Here is a 19524-nt window from a genome sequence, read left to right on the forward strand (position 1 = left end):
TCAAACTGCACCCAGCCAGCCACTGGCGAGCCCACGGTCCCTCTGGGGCCTCCCACCGCAAGGTCAGCCCAACCCGTGAGGGACTTTGAGTCAGGAAGAAGACAACAGGGACAATATTTGTATGGCACTTTACAGTTTACAAATAATTTCCATGATGCTTCTGTAGAGGAGCTGTAGACATTCCTTTCAGAGAACACACATGGGCAGTCTGAGAAGAGGCACGCCGAGGGCTTTTTGTTTCCTTAACTGTAATTCCATCTGTGACACTCTCGGCTGCCTTCCGGTGACTGGGGGGACCCTTGGATAAGACGGGGGGACAGCTGTTCTTCAAGCTACTACCAAAGGGAAGGAAGATCGGTGGTGTAGGTGAATTCGTTATCCCTTTATAATGAATCTAGAAGTGCTAATGAATAATCACTAATAAATCACTTAGGTTAACACCAGGAAGCTGGACGAGAGAACCACGCGTTTAGTGGAGCTGGTGCCAAGGCAGGTAAAATGGAGGCTCTTCATGCAGACTCAGTGTCCGGGTGGTGATCGCCTGATGAAGCTTTCACTGGAAAGTCAAATGTTTTAAAAAAACACCCAACTTAAGTTCATGCAATTCAACGTCTGAGTCAGCACAGCATCCCAAATGCCCACCAGTCAGCCTCTGTTGAATGCCCTCTGTGATGGAGAACTTGCTACTTCTCCAGGAGAATATTCCACGGTTGTACAGCTATGGTTGTTAGAAAACATGCCCACAGGCCTGCAGTGTGAGGGTCATCAAAGAGTACTGGGTTGAAGGGAGTGTGGCTCCGTTTCAGAGAGAGAGAGCAGGGAGCAACGAGGATACCATATAGGATTACTATGTCCAAATTTCAGAATTATTTGTTCTTTTTCTTCTGAGGGACAAATACCATGTAGAAGACACAAAAATGCTTACTTAGTCTTCTTCGTTAGGAAGAGTGGTGCTGTGTAATATTATTGGCCTCGTACATGGCTCATTATTTTGTAGATAAAACCAGAAGCAGGTCCTCCTTCCTACTAACTTCTGTTAGCTTGCCATGCAAAGCTTTAATTACAGGATGTAGAGCCATCTCAGTTCTCCTCCGAGAGAGTCTTTGTCCTCAAGGAATTGATAATCATAATTGAGACTTGGTTGGTAGCAGACTATACGTGGGAAACCAAAGGGAAATAGAGGTTCATTAATTCGGTTTGTCAGTTATTTAAAAATTTTACGAATACTGCATGTCTCCCCAGTTGGACTGCGTACTCATTCAGGATAGGATTTACTTCTTGTGCCTGATTATATGTCCAACATTGGGAACACAAAGTACCTCATTGCTATGTGCTTCATGATTATCTGCAGAAAATTGTGTTGTAGGTAGCATGCCGAACATGTGCTGAAGAATTAGTATGATTAACAATGCCCATCAAGCCATTGGTTTAATGCTAATAAAACATCATCATTTAAAGAATACACTGCCTTTATTTAACCCCATAAGTTATAAGCCCTTAACACATGTACAATTTGTGTGTTTTTAAAGTGCTTTAAAAGATATTTATTTTTTTTTAACCAGGTGGAAGATAAAGTTCTTTAAAAGACATTTCATTTTTAGTGGAAGAGGAGATTACCAAAAGCGTGTAACAATTTGTTCAACATCTGTGAGAAACGGGATTTTTATATAAAATACACATGGGGCACTGAGTGCCCAAATGATGAGTACGTGTGGTCAGAATTCAAAATGGGACTTGCTAGCAACCTCATCTAGAAGGTGTCTTAAGTCAAGAATGATCCTGTGGGGAGAGAGGGAGGTGTGCTGGGGAGCTGTGCTCTTAGAGGTCTAGTGTGTGGCTTCCCCTGTTGTGTGATAGGTTTGAGTTAGTGGTGAGGACAGCCACTCAGATTGACAGTCCCCTGGATGTCCAGGGCTTCCGTGAAAGGGATGGGAACATGGTTGACTTGAATGTTCTTCAGACAGCCAAAAAATGATTCCCACACTGGGAGCTTCAGGGTCTTCAAACCAGCTTCAAGAGAAAAGAAGAGGCATTCAGTGGGTAATTCTTTCTTTCAAGTGAATGTACCCAATTTAAAAAAGAGTCTTCTTAGAGCTCAAGGGACTGAGGGACTTGGGCCACCTGGTGGCCTCCTCCTTTGAGCTGGTACCCCACACCCCCACCTGCTATGATCAGTCAACAACAAGGCTATTCTTTGAGTTCTTCCAAGAAGCTGATTCCACAGCCCAAATCAATAGATAATAACTCTGAACTCCGGTGCTTTTTATGGGTCATGGAAGACCCATAAAATTAACAAACTATTTGGAGGAACATAAAAGAAGGAAGAATGACAAAGCTCCTTCCAGGCAGAATTCGAGAACCTGCTTGCTCCTCCCATTCTGGCCCCCCAGAGCTTAATAACTCACCAGGAAAACTAAGCAACTTATGAGAAGAGACCAATTTCTTAGCCCCTTTCCTGATTCTTTGCTGATACCAGACTTCTAGGTTAACACAGCCTTGTAAGAGGGGCTTATTATAAGTGATAGGCCTGGGACAGAAGCAGCAGCAGGAATGTGGCCTGGGCTATACAACACGCCCATTGCTAGCAATTGAGTTTTCCCATGTGTTGGAGCAAAGGGCTTCACTGTCTCCACCGTCCAGCCAACTGCTGCTCATCTAACGACCCCTGGGCTGGGGCGTTGGATTTGCTGGGCTAAGACGGATATGTTAAGAGCTGACGTGGGGCAACATGGGTGTAGGAGAAGTCAAGACCAGAGTTACCTGGGACACCTCCAATGTGTAGTGGCTCTCGAGTGTCGGCAGGTGGGAAGGGGAGCCGTCCAGCTGTGTAGCTGTTCTCTGCATCCAGCTCCAGGTGCAGGATGTGCTGTTTGATGGTGACTGGGGGGGGGAAAGGAAGCTGGTCAGGTCAGTCACCCAAGGAGAGCCCTGCCCAATATTTAAAGTCGACGCTAGTGTGTCACCACCGGCTTCTGCTCAACTCATTCCGTGGGAGCGCTGCTGGTAGGCATTCAGTCGACCTAGACTCAATCCAACTCATTTCTCAATGCCAAGGGGGTATTTAGGTATTCTGCATACATTACAGAATTCAATCCTTAAATGCATCTGTGAGGAAGATATCTCACTCTTCTTTCCGAGAGAAAAGACTATGACTCTCAAGGCATTGAGGAGCCTGACAGGACAGTTACAAGTTGAATGGGTTGGGATTCCGAGCCCCGTCTCCAGAGCTCATGTTTATTTCATGTGATATTAGCTTCTTTCCGGGAGACGCTGACTTCTGAAACCCGAGTCGCTTTTTGACCCTCCAAATAAAATTCCTCCAGTGTTAACAGTCGTCCCTAATCGCTGTGGAGTTAGCATTCCAATTAGACAAGCAGACACTAGCTTTTTTACAAAAGACATTTTAGCCAATGCGCTTTAATGTATCTCCAAGCTCACGCACACAGGTTACTCATAAAACAGCAGACTGGCTGCGGGAGGCCAGGCCCTTCTCCACCCAGTGGTATGTCTACGTCCCTTGCAGTAACGTTAAATGGTGGTTTAAAAAAACCAGCCCAACAATAAACTTTAACAATAGTAAGAGCAAATACTTACTGGGCCCTTGCGACAGATTGGACCCTGCGGGGCACTTTGCATACATTATCCTGTTTGATTTTCACCCTGGGAGGCGGAGGTTACTTTTTTTTACCTCCATTGTGCAGAGGAGGAAACGGAAGATAAAGAGCAATTAAGTGGCTTGTTCAAGGTCACTTAGGTAAAGGCCCAAACTGAGATTTCCTCTTTGTTCTTTTTTCTTTCAGAGCCAAAATCTAAATCACAATGTTATACTGCCTTGAAAACAAACAGCTTATCAGTTTTCCGAGCTCAAAAAAAAAAAAAAAAGAAAAAAGAAAAAAGAAAAAACTTCTCTGTCGGCGACAGAGTACCGAGGACGGAGCACGGGTTGCAGTCACCCTGAACTGCGTCCTCACTGCTGGGGTGGGTTGAGGATGGCGGTGTTCGCCCTGTGAACCCGGAAGGGGGTGGGGGGCGTAGCTGAGCTCAGCCAGACTCGAAGGGATTGAGTTGCTGACGAGGCCTCAGGGACATTCAAGTCCAGATGGAAAGGGAGACAGCTTCAGGGTGTGAACAACAGGCTACGGGCCATCATACCTGTCACGGAGTGCCACCGTCCATCACACAGAGACCGCTTTGGTGTGACCGATGCCAAGATGCCCCCTGCCTCACTGTCCACAGAGGCCGTGACCTGGAACACACAGGCATTTTCTTATGGCCTTCAGAAGGGCTGGTGGAGCCAACTTCCCAGGCTTCCTGCCTTCCCAGCCCCTGCCACCCCGCCAGACTGAAGCACTTTAGACGAAAGCCCCCTCCCACACCGGGAGATGATATGGGGGCCAGCTTTGCAAGAATCTCTCTGCTGCACCCCTCCCAGGCGAGCAAGCTGCAAACCTGGGGCCCAGCCTGACATCGCTGCCAAAAGCCACGAGCCCTGTCCTCCCTCCCAGTCCAAACCCCTCCTCTGGCAGGCTCCACTCAGAGGGCACTGGGTAGCATGGTAGAGCCTTCTCAGCTGTTAGCATGTGACAGTGGCTGTTTAGAAGGATGTGAAATTTGGAAGGCAAAAATGCTGGCTGAGGCGTATACCCTGCTGCAAGGCCCCGACAATGATAATAATTCCATGAATGCACGCCTTACAAGGGGCTCTTGTTCAACGAATTCAGCAAGCTCATGGATTGCATTTGTACTGGGCACGCGCCAGGGGTCAGGTCCTCATGCTATCATATACAATCCTGAATTCCCCCTGAATTCTGGGCCAGGGCCAAGGGCTGAAGCAAGGTGAAGGAAGGCGAGGACTAAAATCAGCAAGCTGGTAACTAATTTGCATTTAATTTGCATGTAGCTAGATCGTGCTGCCAATTCTCAGGCAATTTTCCAGCTAAACAACGTCACTGCCCTTACGGAGGTCATCAGGTCTCAGTGTTTGTGTGTGTGATGATTTCCCCTCTAGAAGGCCTCCTGGAGCCCCTCCCGCTCCCCTGAAAAGCCGGCCTTCTCTCCAGGCCAGCCAGCAAGGGGCTGCTTGTGCCTCTGGCCTATCTGAGGCCTTGCTCACACTTAAATGCCACTTCACAAATACAAAGTGTTCCAGGAGTTTGGGCTGTTTTATCTTCTTCTGGGAGTTTACCCCTCATGGTTAATAAGCCGTGGAAGGGTAGAGGTGAAGGAAAATGGCATATTATGGCTAAATAGAAAAACACAGGCCCCAATTGGAGCCCCCTAAACCCTGTTACCAGACCAGGGCTGAATACCTAACCTAAGTGACCTTTCAACCTCCCCCAGAAATGGAGTCTTAATAGATCAGTCAGGAATTTTCTGAATAGCACCCATGACATTACAATCTGTCATATGGGTCTTCTTCATTCCCTGCCCTCCCCAAAGCCCACCCCAAAAGTTAGGTGAGGTAATCCACCCACTTAGACCCCCTGCCCTTGCCCTAATGGAAGGTGACCTTGCCTGGAAGAATCTTTTCTTTTCCTTTGCTTATGACTGCCTTGTCCCACCCTCACTCCTTCTGTACAACTCCTCAGAGCTCCCCTCTGCTTGCTAGATGGGATGTTGCCTGATTCATGACTCGAGTAAGGTCAAGAAGATCTTCGAATTCACTCAGTTGAATTTTTGCTCTTTAACATTATCATGATTTGCTCTTTGCCTTGAGGTCTTCCTGGAAGGATTTTTTTTTTTTTTTTTAAAGAGTTTTTGAAAAGGAAAGAGGTAGAACCTGGTGGTGAGAATAGGGTATTGACCAGGCCCATGAGGGATGGGCAGGAGGGAACAGTAGAAGCCTACGCGGAAAGAGGAGTCCAGGTCAACCCAAAGGAAGCCTGGGGGGCAGACCGAGGGGCCACCCTGGCTGTGGGGGCTGCAGAGGCGGATGGGTGGTGTAGGGACCATAAGGAAAATCCAAAACTGACTCCGTGGACACCAGGCCATGGGCATGGGCATGACACGGTGTAGATAGTTGTTGGGAACATCTATTCCATGACTCCTGGTACTGCCCTTATGAGGAAAAGTGGAGATGTGACAAGGGTGAAGGGGAGGAGAGAAAAATGGACATTTATTGACTATATGACAGTTTCTATTCTCTTGATAAAAGCCCTAAGATATCAGCATTATTACCCACATTTTAAAGATAAAGAAAGTGAGTCTGAAGTAAGTTAAGTAACTTCCCTAGGGCCATGTAACTTAGTGCAGCAGGTAGAATTTGGCCCAGCTTGTTTGAGTCTTCCCAATTTTAAAGATGATGAACAGGAAACACGACCAAGTGATTTGCTAAAGGAAAACACTAAGTTAGCCCCGAAATCAAGTCTCTTAAAACAAGATGGAATCCCGCTCCCTCACAACACCCCCCACTGCGGTCTCCAGCAATGAAACCCACAGACCCTGTCTTCACACGTGCGCACCTTTCCAGCCTCCAGATAAACACATAAGTGCCTCCCCGGCCGACTCCCGATGTGTATTAGGATGCCGGTAAGGCTTCTTGGGCGAATGCTGAAGACCAGCTTAAATTCAGGCCCCAACAGCACAGAGTTAGCTTTCAAAAGGAAAGAAAAAAAATTAGTTAAAATATCATAATTCAAGAAAAAAGGATCGAGTTCTTCAAACTCCAAGACCTAAACTCTTCGCAACTGCCCCTTACCTAGGACAACATGTCCTCCTTCCTGGGAGAAATAAATGCCTTTCTCCAAAGAGCCACCCAAGCAGGGGGACACACCAACACTCAGAGAAGGGGTGTCCAGGGGTTTCTGATCCAACTGAAAGTTCCTCAGGCATCCTACAAAGCTGTTTTGGGGGAGACTCTGCAAGAAGAGAAAAGCAAGCTTCATTAAGTTAAGCCACACTTCCCAGAGACACAGGGGCAGCCAAGGTTAAGGGCAGGACACCTGTCTGCAGAAGGGGACAGGTAGGGGGATTCAACCATCCTCCCTGAGTCAGGTGGGCCTGACGGTTTCATTTGGCTTCCTGTCCTCACTGCCAAGAAAAGGCTGCACGCCAGCTGTCCAGTGGGTAGCTGAAGTCTGAGGGGTCACCTGCGTGCAGGAGGCAGGGGTGGTGGAGGCTGCTGGCCAGTGCTGGTCAGTGACCTGACCCAGGTCTGCAGACGGGGCTACAAGAGGGGAACCTTGCCTTATGGTGTCCACATCTCACTGTCTCTTTGCAGGTGCAAACCCCTTCTGATAGTTTCGTGAGCCTATGTGATTGCTTAATGCAGAACAGCTGACTGAAAAAGAGGCCAAAACATTCCAAAAATAATAAAGTGTAAAAAAGCTTCCTACGTTGTTGGGCTCAGTGCAGCACCAACAAATCATGAATGCCGTGGAGTTAAAGGAAGACACGAAGCCCAGCATCGGGGACACGGACCGCACCTCGAGCGGCCTATCCAGAAGAAGGGCTCCTCCCTGGAGAGCCCAAGGATGTACCTCTGGGGATTCTGTGATCCCTTAAGTTACATACCGGATGTTCTCTGCACATTTTTCTGGGGAGAAAGACTGTAACTTTCAAGAAGTTTTCAAAAAGAAATGGAGGACTCACTGAATAAAATCCTTAAACTTCCTTCCAGAATAAGTGCTTTTAGGACCCTGGAATCCTACACAACAGATGCAGGATAGGCCAGTTTTAAGACATGGTGACATTAGAGACGCATATTAGAGACAGTGTCAGTAATCAACGGTAAACTACCCATTGGACTCACAATGAAATTTTTAGTGTCTTAAGATTTACCACCTAATCCAATGAAGAGCCTGTCTCTGAAACCAAGCTCAGACCGTCCAGGGGAGGTCACCCCCTAACACTGAAGCCCTCAGGGCCGACTGCAGATTTTGGTGATCAGAAGAGACGGTGATTGGATGTTGCCTGCCCTCTGAAAGGTTATGGAGGAGAGAGTAAGCGTTGGTTTGCCGCCTCAAGCGGAAGGAATGCTGCAAGGAGAAATGTGGTTTGTAAGGGTGATGCAATGGAGTACTATGGGTTGTGCCTTATATTAGGATCCTGAGTGTGACGTATCCAGGACCAGAGTGCCCATATTGTGCTTCGGAATAGCTACCCCAACCTGTGACCTCTATGAGAGGGAAATGGGTACAGAGGTTACAGAAAAGCAAACATTAACATTGAGGGTTCTCTTTGGCAATTAATGTTTTCTATTATATATGTACTATATGCTATATCACATATATATTACACAGTATTATATAATATCCATTATATATAATGCACATGTATAGTTACATGCAGTATGAATATAAACTGATTATATATAACTATATTATATGTTATAAACATATATGTATATTAAATGTATAATAGGAAATAAAGCAAAACAATATTTTATGACTTGCTGGGGCCTTGACCCAAACCCCAGTGCAAAACTCAAGTGGACCAGGCTGAGCCTATTCCCAGGCTGAGACACGGTGGTCAAGGCGAGGTTAGCCTGACCGCCTAGAATCCAAGTTGCCTGAAATTTCCTCTTCTAATTAGGTCCATTTCTAGGCCCAGATTTGGGTCTTGGGCCTTCCTCCCGCACTGTAAGCAAACATCACGGCAGAATGGGCCAGCAGCCCCAAGGGAAGGGGCAAGAGGGGCTGGGCTGGGGCAGCACGTTCAGGGGAGGGTGGTTCTAGGCCTGAACTGTGCAGACGGCCACCTTACTTCACTGTGTGGGAGTAAGAGACAAATCAGGGAGAAGACAGACAGCTGGGTGTAGCACCCCAAGTAATGCAGATGTAATGGGGGCTCTGCTGGTGTGGGAGGAGAGAGGAGCAGCAGGGTGCCCACTGAGCTCAGCCCCGGAGCCAGGGCCACCTCAAAACCTTTGCCCTTGACAAACGTCGCACACATCCCTGCTTCCCGGGACAAACGGACTTGTCTTTTTCCCTTAGCCCAAAGTTTTCCTAAATTTGGTTCTTGAGATAATTTTATTTCAGGCACCAAATAACATCAAAACACATATTCACTTACCAAGTTTGTCCATTTTCACTTCCCTTTCTAACCTTCTGATTAAGACAAGGAACACATTCTATTTTTGCAAGAATATGTCTTAAATGCCACGTGTAATTATGCAAGATGTATCGATCGGTTGTCAAACTCTTTTTTCTCCAAATGAAGGGAGCATAGCCACACTATCTGGCCAGACTTTAATAACACTATTTTGTGTTTAAAATCACTATTATTGGGGTGCCTGGGTGGCTCAGTAAGTTAAGCCTTTGCCTTTGGATCAGGTCATGATCCCAGGGTTCTGGGATCAAGCCCCACATTGGACTCTCTGCTCAGTGGGTAGCCTGCTTCCCCGCCCCCCCGCCTACTTGTGATCTCTGTCAAATAAATAAATAAAATATTTTTAAAAAATCACTATTATATTATTACTATATATTAATAGATAAGTATATATTACTATATATTTTATTTTATATTTATATATCTAATATAAATATACAAATATATATTAATATACATAATAATGTTATATTATATTATTAATACCATTATTTTGTGGTTACCTACTCTTTATGGCAAAAAATATTGGGTTTCCATGCATGGGGAGACAAAAATATGTTTTAAATAAACTTAACTTTGGGGTTTGTGGGTGGCTCAGCTGATTAAGTGTCCCACTCTCAATTTTAGCTCAGGTCATGATCTCAGAGTTGTGAGATCAACCCCTATCTCTGGCTCTGTGCTGAATGTGGAGCCTGCTGAAGATCCTTTCTCTGCCCCTCCCCCCAACAGCACATGTTAAAAAAATAAAATCAACACAACCTGTGAGTGGACCAAGAGCAAGCTATTAAATAATTTTTTTTTTTTTACCTCTGTTTGGCAAAGATGCTGAATGTGACACAAATTGCTAAAGTTTGGAAAACAATATCTTAATCAAAAATCTCCATCTATAATCTAAAACCGATGTTTGTGCATTTCCTGGAAGAGAAACTGACAGATTCATATTTATAAAGCCATGGAGAAGCCCTAGATTCATTCCTTCAGGCAAGTGTGTCAAGCTGAACCTTGAAAGTGAAGGGTTGGGAGGGCGCCTAGGTGGCTCAGTTGGTTCAGTGTCTGCTTTCAGCCAAGTCATGATTCCAGAGTCCTGGGATTGAGTCCTACATCGAGCCCTGTACTGGGCTCCTTGATCAGCAGGGCACCTGCTTCTCCCTCTCCCTCTGACTGCTGCTCCCCCTGCTGTGCTCTCTCTCTCTCTTTCTCTCTCTCTTTCTCTCTATCTCTCTGTGTCAAATAAATAAATAGAATCTTTTTTTCTTTAAAAAGTGAAGGGTTGGGGGCGCCTGGGTGGCTCAGTGGTTTAAGCCGCTGCCTTCGGCTCAGGTCATGATCTCAGGGTCCTGGGATCGGGTCCCGCATCGGGCTCTCTGCTCGGCAGAGAGCCTGCTTCCCTCTCTCTCTCTCTGCCTGCCTCTCCATCTACTTGTGATTTCTCTCTGTCAAATAAATAAATAAAATCTTTAAAAATAAATAAATAAATAAATAAATAAAATAAAAAGTGAAGGGTTGGAAAGAGGGGAATATTCTCTGTGGGCTTTAGACATCAATTAGGGATTTTATTTTTTAAAGATTTTATTTATTATTTATTTGACAGAGAGAGGGAGAGATCACAAGTAGACAGAGAGGCAGGCAGAGAGAGAGAAGGAAGCAGGCTCCCCGCAGAGCAGAGAGCCCGATGTAGGGCTCCATCCCCGGACCCTGAGATCACGACCTGAGCGGAAGGCAGAGGCTTAACTCACTGAGCCACCCAGGCGCCCCTTAATTAGGGATTTTAAAAATTATTTAAAATATTTTGAGATTCTTGAATACTTTATGTAATTATAATGATCAAAATGTGAGACGTAACTGACATATAATATTTTCAAGTGTAAAAGCATAGTGATATTCTCTCTCTCTCTCTCTCTATATAAATATACGTATTTATGTATATGTATATAGTGGTATGATCACCACAATAAGTTTAGTTAACATCCATCACTACACAAAGTTACAAGTCCCTTTCTTCTTGAGATGAGAACTTTCTTTGCAACTTTCTTTCATCGACTTTCTTTGCAACTTTCAAATATATAATACAGTATTATTATTATTATTAACTATGGTCACCATGCCATACATTATATCCCCAGGACTTAATTGTTTTGTAACTGAAGTTTGTGCCTTTCCACCACCTTCATAATTTTATTATAAGGTGAATTATTTTTCTATATGGTTCTAAAGCATAACTACTTTTTTGTACCAAATGCTCCCCATGCTAAGTGTAGTAATGATCCGTCACCACACAGTTATTACAGTATCACTGACCACAGACCTGCTGTACTTTTCATCCCTATGACCTATTTATTCTACAACTGGAAATCTGTATCTCTTAATCCCTTTCTCCTATTTGGTCCCTCCCCCACCTCTCCTTCAGCCAACCTCCAGTTTGTTTTCTGTATTTATGAGTCTCTTTGTTTTTTTGCTTGCTTGTTCATATATATATATATTGAAGATTTTATTTGACAGACAGAGATCACAGGTAGGCAGAGAGGCAGGCAGAGAATGGGGGGGAAGCAGGCTCCCTGCTGAGCAGAGAGCCTAATGGGAGGCTCGATCCCAGGACCCTGGGATCATGACCTGAGCCGAAGGCAGAGGCTTTAACCCACTGAGCCACCCAGGTGCCCCACATATGTTTTGTTTTTTAGAGTCTACATATGAGTAAAATCATAAGGTATTTTTCTGACTTATTTCATCTGGCAAAATAGCCTCTATGTCCATCTCTCTTGCCATGAATGGCAAGATCTCATTCTTTTTTATGACTAATGTTCCTCTGTGTGTGTATGTGTGTGTGTATCACATCTTCACATCTTTATCCATTTCTCTACCAGCGGACACTTGGGTTGCTATTATGTCTTGGCTACTGTGAATACTGCTACAGTAAACACAGGAGTGTATATATCTTTTGGAATTAGGGTCTTTCTTCATTTTCTTTGGGTAAACTCTCACCAGTGGAATTACTGGATTGTATGGAATTCTTAATTTTCTGAGGAAACTCCAGACTGCTTTCCACAGCAGCTGTACCAATTTACATTCCCATCATCCGGTCATAATGGCTCCCTGGTCCCCACATCTTCACCAACACTTGTTATTTCTTGTCCTTTTAATAAAAGACACTCTGACAGCAGCGAGGTGCTCTTTCCTGGTGCTTTTGATTTGGATTTCCCTCACGATTAGTGATGCTGAGCATGTTTTTGTGTGTCCGTGAAGCATAACTACTTACCTTTGGCTTCCCCGAGGGAGAGGATCCCAGGTAAACGGGTGCTCTGAGGCTGATGGTGGAATTTCCAGGCAAACTTCCCTCCCGGGCCCTCAGACCATCCACAACCAAGTGCCCCTTCTCTCCATCTTGCCCAAACACCACCTTAAGAGTAAAGAAAATATATTAACATGTTTTATCTTTGACAATTGGTGATGCATTTCATTACTGATCACAGGACATTTTTTTTAAACAATGTTTTTCTGTTTCTTCAAGGAGCTTTAAAAAGTCAGAAATTTGGGGGCTCAGCCATTAAGTGTCTGCCTTTGGCTCAGGTCATGATCCCAGGATCCTGGGATCAAGGCCTGCATTGGGCTCCCTGCTCAGTGGGAAGCCTGCTTCTCCCTCTCCCACTCCCCCTGCTTGTGTTCCCTCTCTCTCTGTGTCTCTGTCAAATACGTTAAAAAAAATCTTAAAAAAAAAAATCAGAAAATTTTCTCCATACTTTTGTCATCGTCATCCCGATTTTGTGAGATCATGTTAGATACTGAATAGAGGAAGCTAGAAAAGTGAACTTTTTTTTTTTTTAAGACTTTATTTATTTGACAGAGAGAGAGAGAGAGATCACAAGGAGGCACAGAAGCAGGCAGTTGGGGTTGGGGGGGCAGAAAGCAGGCTCTCCGCTGAGCAGGGAGCCTGATGTAGGGCTCGATCCCAGGACCCTGGGATCATGACCTGAGCTGAAGGCAGAGGCTTTAACCCACTGAGCCACCCAGGCACCCCCAGAAAAGTGAGTTTTACAAGGATTCCTCAGTGTGCCCGGGTGGCTCAGTTGAGCACCGGACTCTGGGTTTGGGCTCAGGTCATGGTCTCAGGGTCCTGGGACTGAGCCCCACTTTGGGCTCCACGTTCAGTATGGAGTCTGCTTGAACATCTCCCCCTCCTTCTCCTCCCCCACTTGCATTCTCTCTCTCTCATATAGATGGATACAATATTTTTTTAAAAAATCCTTTGGCAGGGCTCCTGGAGCAAGGGGCCAGTGGCTACTCTTTAACTAACAAGGGAGCACCTATTTTCAACTCTTTGCTAAAAGTCAAGACCCCTGGGCTCTACAGTGCATTCTGCCATCTCACGGCTATGAGACCTCTGCCCTTTACTCTCTAGAGCAGTGGGCTTGAATGTCTGGCAGGCAACTCAACCCTAGGAGGTTCACAGCAGAACCCTGACTCTTGCCCAGCTCTAAACTGCTCCTTCCCAGCCCACATGCCCCTATTCCCCATTTTCTGTGTCTCAGTAGCAGTCCCTCTATTGTCCCAATTGCTGGTCCCAAATCACAGGACTTGATATGGACCCCTCTTTCTCTCACGCTCTACATGTGAGATCCTTCAGCAAGCCCTCTCGGTTTGGGGTGCAGATGCTAGACAGGGTAATTCTGTCCATGTTCCCTGTGGCCTCTTGAAGCAAAGGCAGTGGCATCCATCTGGCCACTCATCCCCATTTTAGCTCTTCAGTTAAAGACAGCTTTGAAAATATCCACCTATTCATGCAATGCTCGTTACTTAGTTGAAGAGTTTTAAGAAGCTTCAGAGATACTCGGAATAAAATCCAAGTCCTCACCTTGGCTGCAACACTTGTATGATCCGGGCCCTGCCTCTCTCTTGAATCCCAGCTCTTATCCTTTCTTATCCTGTATCTCTTGCCATCTGGAATGCCTTCAGGCAAGATCTGAAAAGCTAGGGATGTGGGTCTTGAAGCTTGTGTTATGCAGAAGATATTCTGGGCTCAGAAAGGAGCCCCAGAGACCTGGACATTATCTTGACAGAGAGAAATGGTCCAGGCAGCAGGGATGGGAGGGGGAGGAGACAGAGCCAGGGAGGCATGGTGGGGACTGAAGAAGCAGTGAATCGAGCCTATCTTGGCATCGAGACATTGATGCACAAGATCCTTGCACGGTGTACACAGTGGTCTTCATTGCCAAGGTGCTAGGGTGCTTGGTACCTCTGAGCACACAAGCTCTGTCTGTGCTGAGCTCTGCAGCTGGTAGGTGGCTGAGACGCCTGTCCAGGTTCTCCACAGGGAGCTCCATGGCAATGGGAGCTTCTCACACAGCCCCCGCAGCCCCCACAGCCCCGGCGCTTACCGTGTGCCACTGCCTATCATTGCATTTCTCCTTGCTTTTGAGCTTCAGTTTCTTCCCGTCTGCCCCCAATACAAAGACCAGCCGTCCCTTTGAGAGGTAAAGAGCCATATAGGACTGCTGAGTGCCCGTGAAGAACACGAGGCCTCTGGAAGAAGCCGTCTGCACATCCACAGCAAACCGTGACCTGTCAGGAAAATAAAGCAACAGGCAAAGAAAGAAAGAGAGGTTTTTAGTGTTTTCCTGAGTCCCTGAAGCTGGAAGAGAGGGTGAGGCGCAAACACCCCAACCCTCATTATTCAAATGAACAAACCAAGGCATGTGCTGATTAAATGACTGATCTCTTTGAGAATTTATAAAAGCTGTATGTGTGTGCAGGGGGTGAGGGGGCATCTGGACTAACAAGGATTTGATTCAAGCATCAGGTAAGCATTTTCTTTCTGTGAGACATATTTAACACAGAGGCAGAAAAGTATGGAGCCACTTTCTCCCACCCACCTATTTCTTGGACCTTAAGACCCCACCTAGGATAGAACAGGAATTAAGCAAGCATCATGCAGTAAAAGAAGAAAATGAAAGTTAATACTCCTTTGCATGGTGGTTACATAGTGTATGCACATCTGGCTGAGCAAGATGGACTTTGCACGAGAACTTACGTTCACTCTTTTACCCACCTACCCATGCATCCAACAAATACTGAATGAGTATGCAGCATGTGTAAAGGCACTGTGGTGAGCGCTGGGAATGCAGAGATGGAGGTTTTGCTCTTAGGTGTTTCTGGTGAACAGGTGCACTGATAGCGGTGCCTAAATGGCAGCATGCAAAGGTAGTGGGGGATCCTGGTATCAGCAGGCTGTTACCACCCACTCCTTGGGTTGACAGAAGGCAGAAACTTGGTCTCTCCTGCTAAAAGCTGTATCCCCACTGGGTGCCTCATACACAGCAGGCACTTGACAAACAGTTGAGTGGAATTAAATAATGGAATAGTTGAATTAAATGATAAATGGAAAACTTGGAGGCAGAATCAGGAAGTGGAAGAGAAAACGACACTGTCACTTCTCTTTGCTTTTTAATACCGTGAAGCTGAGCAAACGCAGAGATACTTGAATTTTTTAGATGAGGGAGTTTCCTTGAGGACGGTGTTCTTCAAAATGGAAGGGAAATCTATATTTGTTAAATTAAACCAACCAGATGGTGACACTGCTCAATATTTCTCTTGGTGGAGCTGCGTGCGGAGGTTTAGAGGATGAGGGTTAGCCAATTTAAGGAGGATATTCGAACCTGCTACAGAATTAAAGTACTTTACATATGTGGGCTTGGTTATCAGGCTTGACATTTGCTTTCCAGAGTTATTTCCTAAAGCAGCTCTCTTTCATAAAAGGCTAACTGACTAACACCCAAAAAAGACTCCAGTGGATTCAAATCCCCGCGTACGATGCTGTAGCTCAGACGCTTCATTGCTGGTGGATGGGAGAGTCAGGCAGAGAGTGAAGTGGCTTTTTTATACATTCATCAGCAGGAGAAAATAGTGGTGCAGCATTTCAAAGGAGAGGCAACGGACTGCTAGAATATAAATTCGAAGGAGAGCAATGGAATAGTCCATATTCGGGACTTGCATGACCCTGAAAATATGCTCATCTATATACCATGCAAAGGAGTATCAACCATATATTATAACCAAAATATATTAACCATATATTTATCACTTCCCCATTGATTACATATCCCGTGGTGTGACAGGGGAAGGTGCTGGGGTTGAATCATCAGAAGCCAGAGAACTCGCCACACTGAGCATGCTCCGGGAGGAGATGCAAGACAGGAAGGGGCTTTGCAGGGAGGGCGAGGGCAGCGCTGGTAGAGGACAGCCAGAGCCCAGGCAGGAAGGTGGGGAGGCTGGGCAGCACCTGCAAGAGACTGCTGTCCCCAAGGTCAACTTGAACAAGAACACAGTGATGGAGAGTAGGCCTTCCTCCCAAAGGGTAGCCCCAGGAAGGGCTAATAACTGAGTGGGACCTCATTTCTCAGTCTCCATTGGCAAGTCAGGGATCACCTGCCTTTCCGTAGCACAGATGGAGATGAGGAGCTGCTGGCATAGGGTTCTCCTTCCAAACTCCACCCTTCCCCTTTCCAGCCTTCACAGCTGCCCGTGAATCATGCACTTGGCTTACTGAGTGGGCCTCCAAGGGCCCGCTCCTTGCAAGCTACTGCATCCCTCCCTACAAGGAAAGCATTATCAGCTCCATTTAAGTGATGAGAAAACTGTGGTGCAAAGAGATGTAGCAACTTGCAAAAACAATGTTGTTGCCAAGTTCATGGAGAGAAAGCTGAGGCTTAGAAAAGTTGAACAACAGCCTATGGTACCCATCAGCTTGCTGCTCCAAACCCCCTTTGAGTGAACTGGTGTAGGGCACCGTGGGTGGCAGGTTCCAGACCCCGTGCCCTCGATCTGCAATGGCATATGGGTAACTCCCAGCCAAGGACCGAGCTCAACAGCAAAACTAGACCCAGGCCATCGATGCCCAACATTGGATTCTTCTAAAGGGTGACCCTCGCTTGCGGGAGCTCCATCATTCACAGGTGCGGGGCCCCTGTCTCAGGGGAAGTTCTTCCCACCAGCCCCTGCCCCCTCTACCTTTATTTCCCACAGGAACAGAACATCTCTTGCAACATCTAATCCCATCTTGACATCTGCATCCCAGAAGACCCACCTGGCAAGTGGCCTGAGGTCACACAGCCAGCGAGTGGCTGAGTGGGGACTGAAAGCTGGGTTTTAAACCCAGGCCATTTTGACCCCAGGAAACTCTGCTTCTGTACATAAATCATAAAGGAATTTTGACACCTTGTTATTTATGTCTCCAAATCACATGAAAATGACAAGCCTTGTTTTCTTACTTTTTTTTCCCTGACATAATTAACATCTCTGTTCACTCCCTCCTCCCCAGAAGAGATGCGACTTGTTAGCACAAGAAATCCAAAAGGGCTCTCTAAAAATGATCTATGTGGCGTTGAGTCTACTTACAAGAATTATTTCTCTCTGACTATAGAATGTCAAGAAGAAAGGTGATTTATCATAGAAATAAATAGCAGCTTTGAAAGGAAGTATCAGTCGTATTTTTAGAATGCCGTCAATTCTACACCAGAGCCCAGCGGATTGTTTCAGCCCTGAGCAGCACAGGTCATGTGTGCCTTCCAGCTGCGGGGACAGAGCACACTCACGCAGTCACAGGCTGTGCCCTGCGCGGGCCAGCCCCCCTTTCCCCAAAAGTGGTGTTGCCACTTCATTAGTGACAGGAACGTGGTGTCCTACTGGCTGACCTGCTCTGGGGTACAAATGCGGGGTCGGGTTCTGAGTCAAAATACCTGTTTGTCACCAACTCCTGGGGAATCGTGAACAGCAAGTGGCTGGTGGGCCTGTCCCCAAACCTGAGGGCTCCATGACTGGCCTGGGCCCCAGGAGGTGGCAAGCAAGACTGGGCCTCTCGCCATATCTCCATTCTCCGTGGGGAGGCCACTGGTGTGTCCTGCAATGGCTGCAAGGCAGAAAAGCAAAAACTTAGGAGAGCTCAGTATCAAGGGGAAAGAGTAAAGAATACTTATCTTGCTAAGTGCCTCGCTCAGTTTTTACTCTGATCCTAGGAGATTTACTCAATAGAGATGAATTCAACCTTGGGGACGATGCATGTTCTTCCCATCCTCGACACAAGTCTGGCCTCTTTCCTGACAAGCGGTCGCCCCTGAGGCCAGTGGGTATCCAGAGCCCCTCCCCACCATGGAGCTGTGGGAAAATCATGGCATCCTTGAGAGAGCCAGCATTTGGCCAGCAGCATGAGCCTGCACAGCCCGTCAGAGGGACATGGAGCCGACGACCTGCTACCCATCTTGGAGCCAGCCATTCCCTTGGGTTTCTGCAGCAGGGCAGTGCAAAAACAGAGAGCAGGAACCAGAAGGGGTGAGTGTGTGAGAGAGAGAAGGGGCAGGGCATGGGGGTAGGAGCAGCCTGTCTTCACTGTATTCAGAATTGAACCATACACAGAAGCGCGTCCTGAGCTAGACAATGCGATGAGCTTTTGAACAGAACAAAGTTTTAATGCTCAAAAACAACTGTAATAAATATCAAGTAGGAGGAGGAAAAAATGTTAGAAACTGAGCCTCTCCAGCTGTTCCTCCCTTTTTCCTGGCTAGGGGGAGCCCAGATTTTGATCCTGTGCCCACAATTCCCCCAAGACCCAGGGCTCAGCTGGCCTCTCTGTTTGTTCAAGGCGGAGGGCATGGATTCCCCGTGCCAGGGACTGGTTGGTTGAGGGATGAACATGTGACCTCCCTCTTAGCCAGTGAGCTTGGAGGGGGAGTAAGGGGCGGGGCCTCTGAGAAATAATTCTTTACTAATAAAGCCCAGCGGATCCTTGGATGTGGTGTTGGGCGCTGCCGGGGTGAGGATAGGAAGCCCTGAGCTACACAGGATGGAGCTGGGATGAGCTTAGCCGGGCCAGGCCTCAAGCCCTACTTGCTCCCGAACTGTCTATTACTTGACTTCATAGCTCCTCTTACTATTTAAGCCATTTTACACTTGGAGCTAATAGCTAAAAGCTTCCCAACAAATTTAAATTCCTTCAAGATCAGGTTTTCCGTATTTACCCTGAAGATACAAATCTAGCGAAGGGAAGGGGCATGTGCACCCGAATGTTTATAGCAACAATATCCATAATAGCCAAACTCTGGAAAGAACCTAGATGCCCATCAACAGATGAATGGATAAAGAAGATGTGGTATATATATATATACAATGGAATACTATGCAGTCATCCAGCCTCTGGCTTTGGGCTTCTGCTCACACTCACGTGTCTAAATCCAGCCCATTCTCCAGACCCAGCTGGTCTGTCACCTCCTGATCTCTGGGGCAGGAAAATCTCTGTCACCCCAGGTCTGGTGCATGTTTTGTGCCTTTCACTTAGGTTGTTACAGTGTATGATGACCACAGCTGATGCTCACTGGGTGCCAGACACTTTGCTACATGGTTTGTGTTTATTACCCCCATTTAACTCTCACAGCACCACTATGAGATATTACTTTATATATCCTCATTATGTTGCAGGAAATAGACCCATAGAGA

The 19524-nt window shown here is 46.5% G+C and overlaps 1 protein-coding gene across 4 annotated transcripts in view; it reads right to left on the reverse strand.

Moving 5' to 3' along the window:
* Positions 1-1451: 1451 nt before the first annotated feature.
* LAMA3 (laminin subunit alpha 3) overlaps positions 1452-19524 on the reverse strand; it is a 264586-nt gene continuing 246513 nt past the window's right edge. For all 4 annotated transcript variants that reach the window (XM_032311338.1, XM_032311337.1, XM_032311339.1 and 1 more), the window contains 8 exons: positions 17775-17944; positions 14418-14601; positions 12302-12442; positions 6698-6857; positions 6462-6592; positions 4153-4246; positions 2761-2880; positions 1452-2010 (listed from right to left, as the gene is read on the reverse strand). In XM_032311338.1, coding sequence (XP_032167229.1) covers positions 1865-2010; positions 2761-2880; positions 4153-4246; positions 6462-6592; positions 6698-6857; positions 12302-12442; positions 14418-14601; positions 17775-17944 — 1146 coding nt within the window. In that variant the 3' untranslated portion in view covers positions 1452-1864. The remainder of the gene's footprint in view (positions 2011-2760; positions 2881-4152; positions 4247-6461; positions 6593-6697; positions 6858-12301; positions 12443-14417; positions 14602-17774; positions 17945-19524) is intronic.

The sequence above is a fragment of the Mustela erminea genome, chromosome 13 (assembly GCF_009829155.1).
Source record: "Mustela erminea isolate mMusErm1 chromosome 13, mMusErm1.Pri, whole genome shotgun sequence".
NCBI classification, from domain to species: Eukaryota; Metazoa; Chordata; class Mammalia; order Carnivora; family Mustelidae; genus Mustela; species Mustela erminea.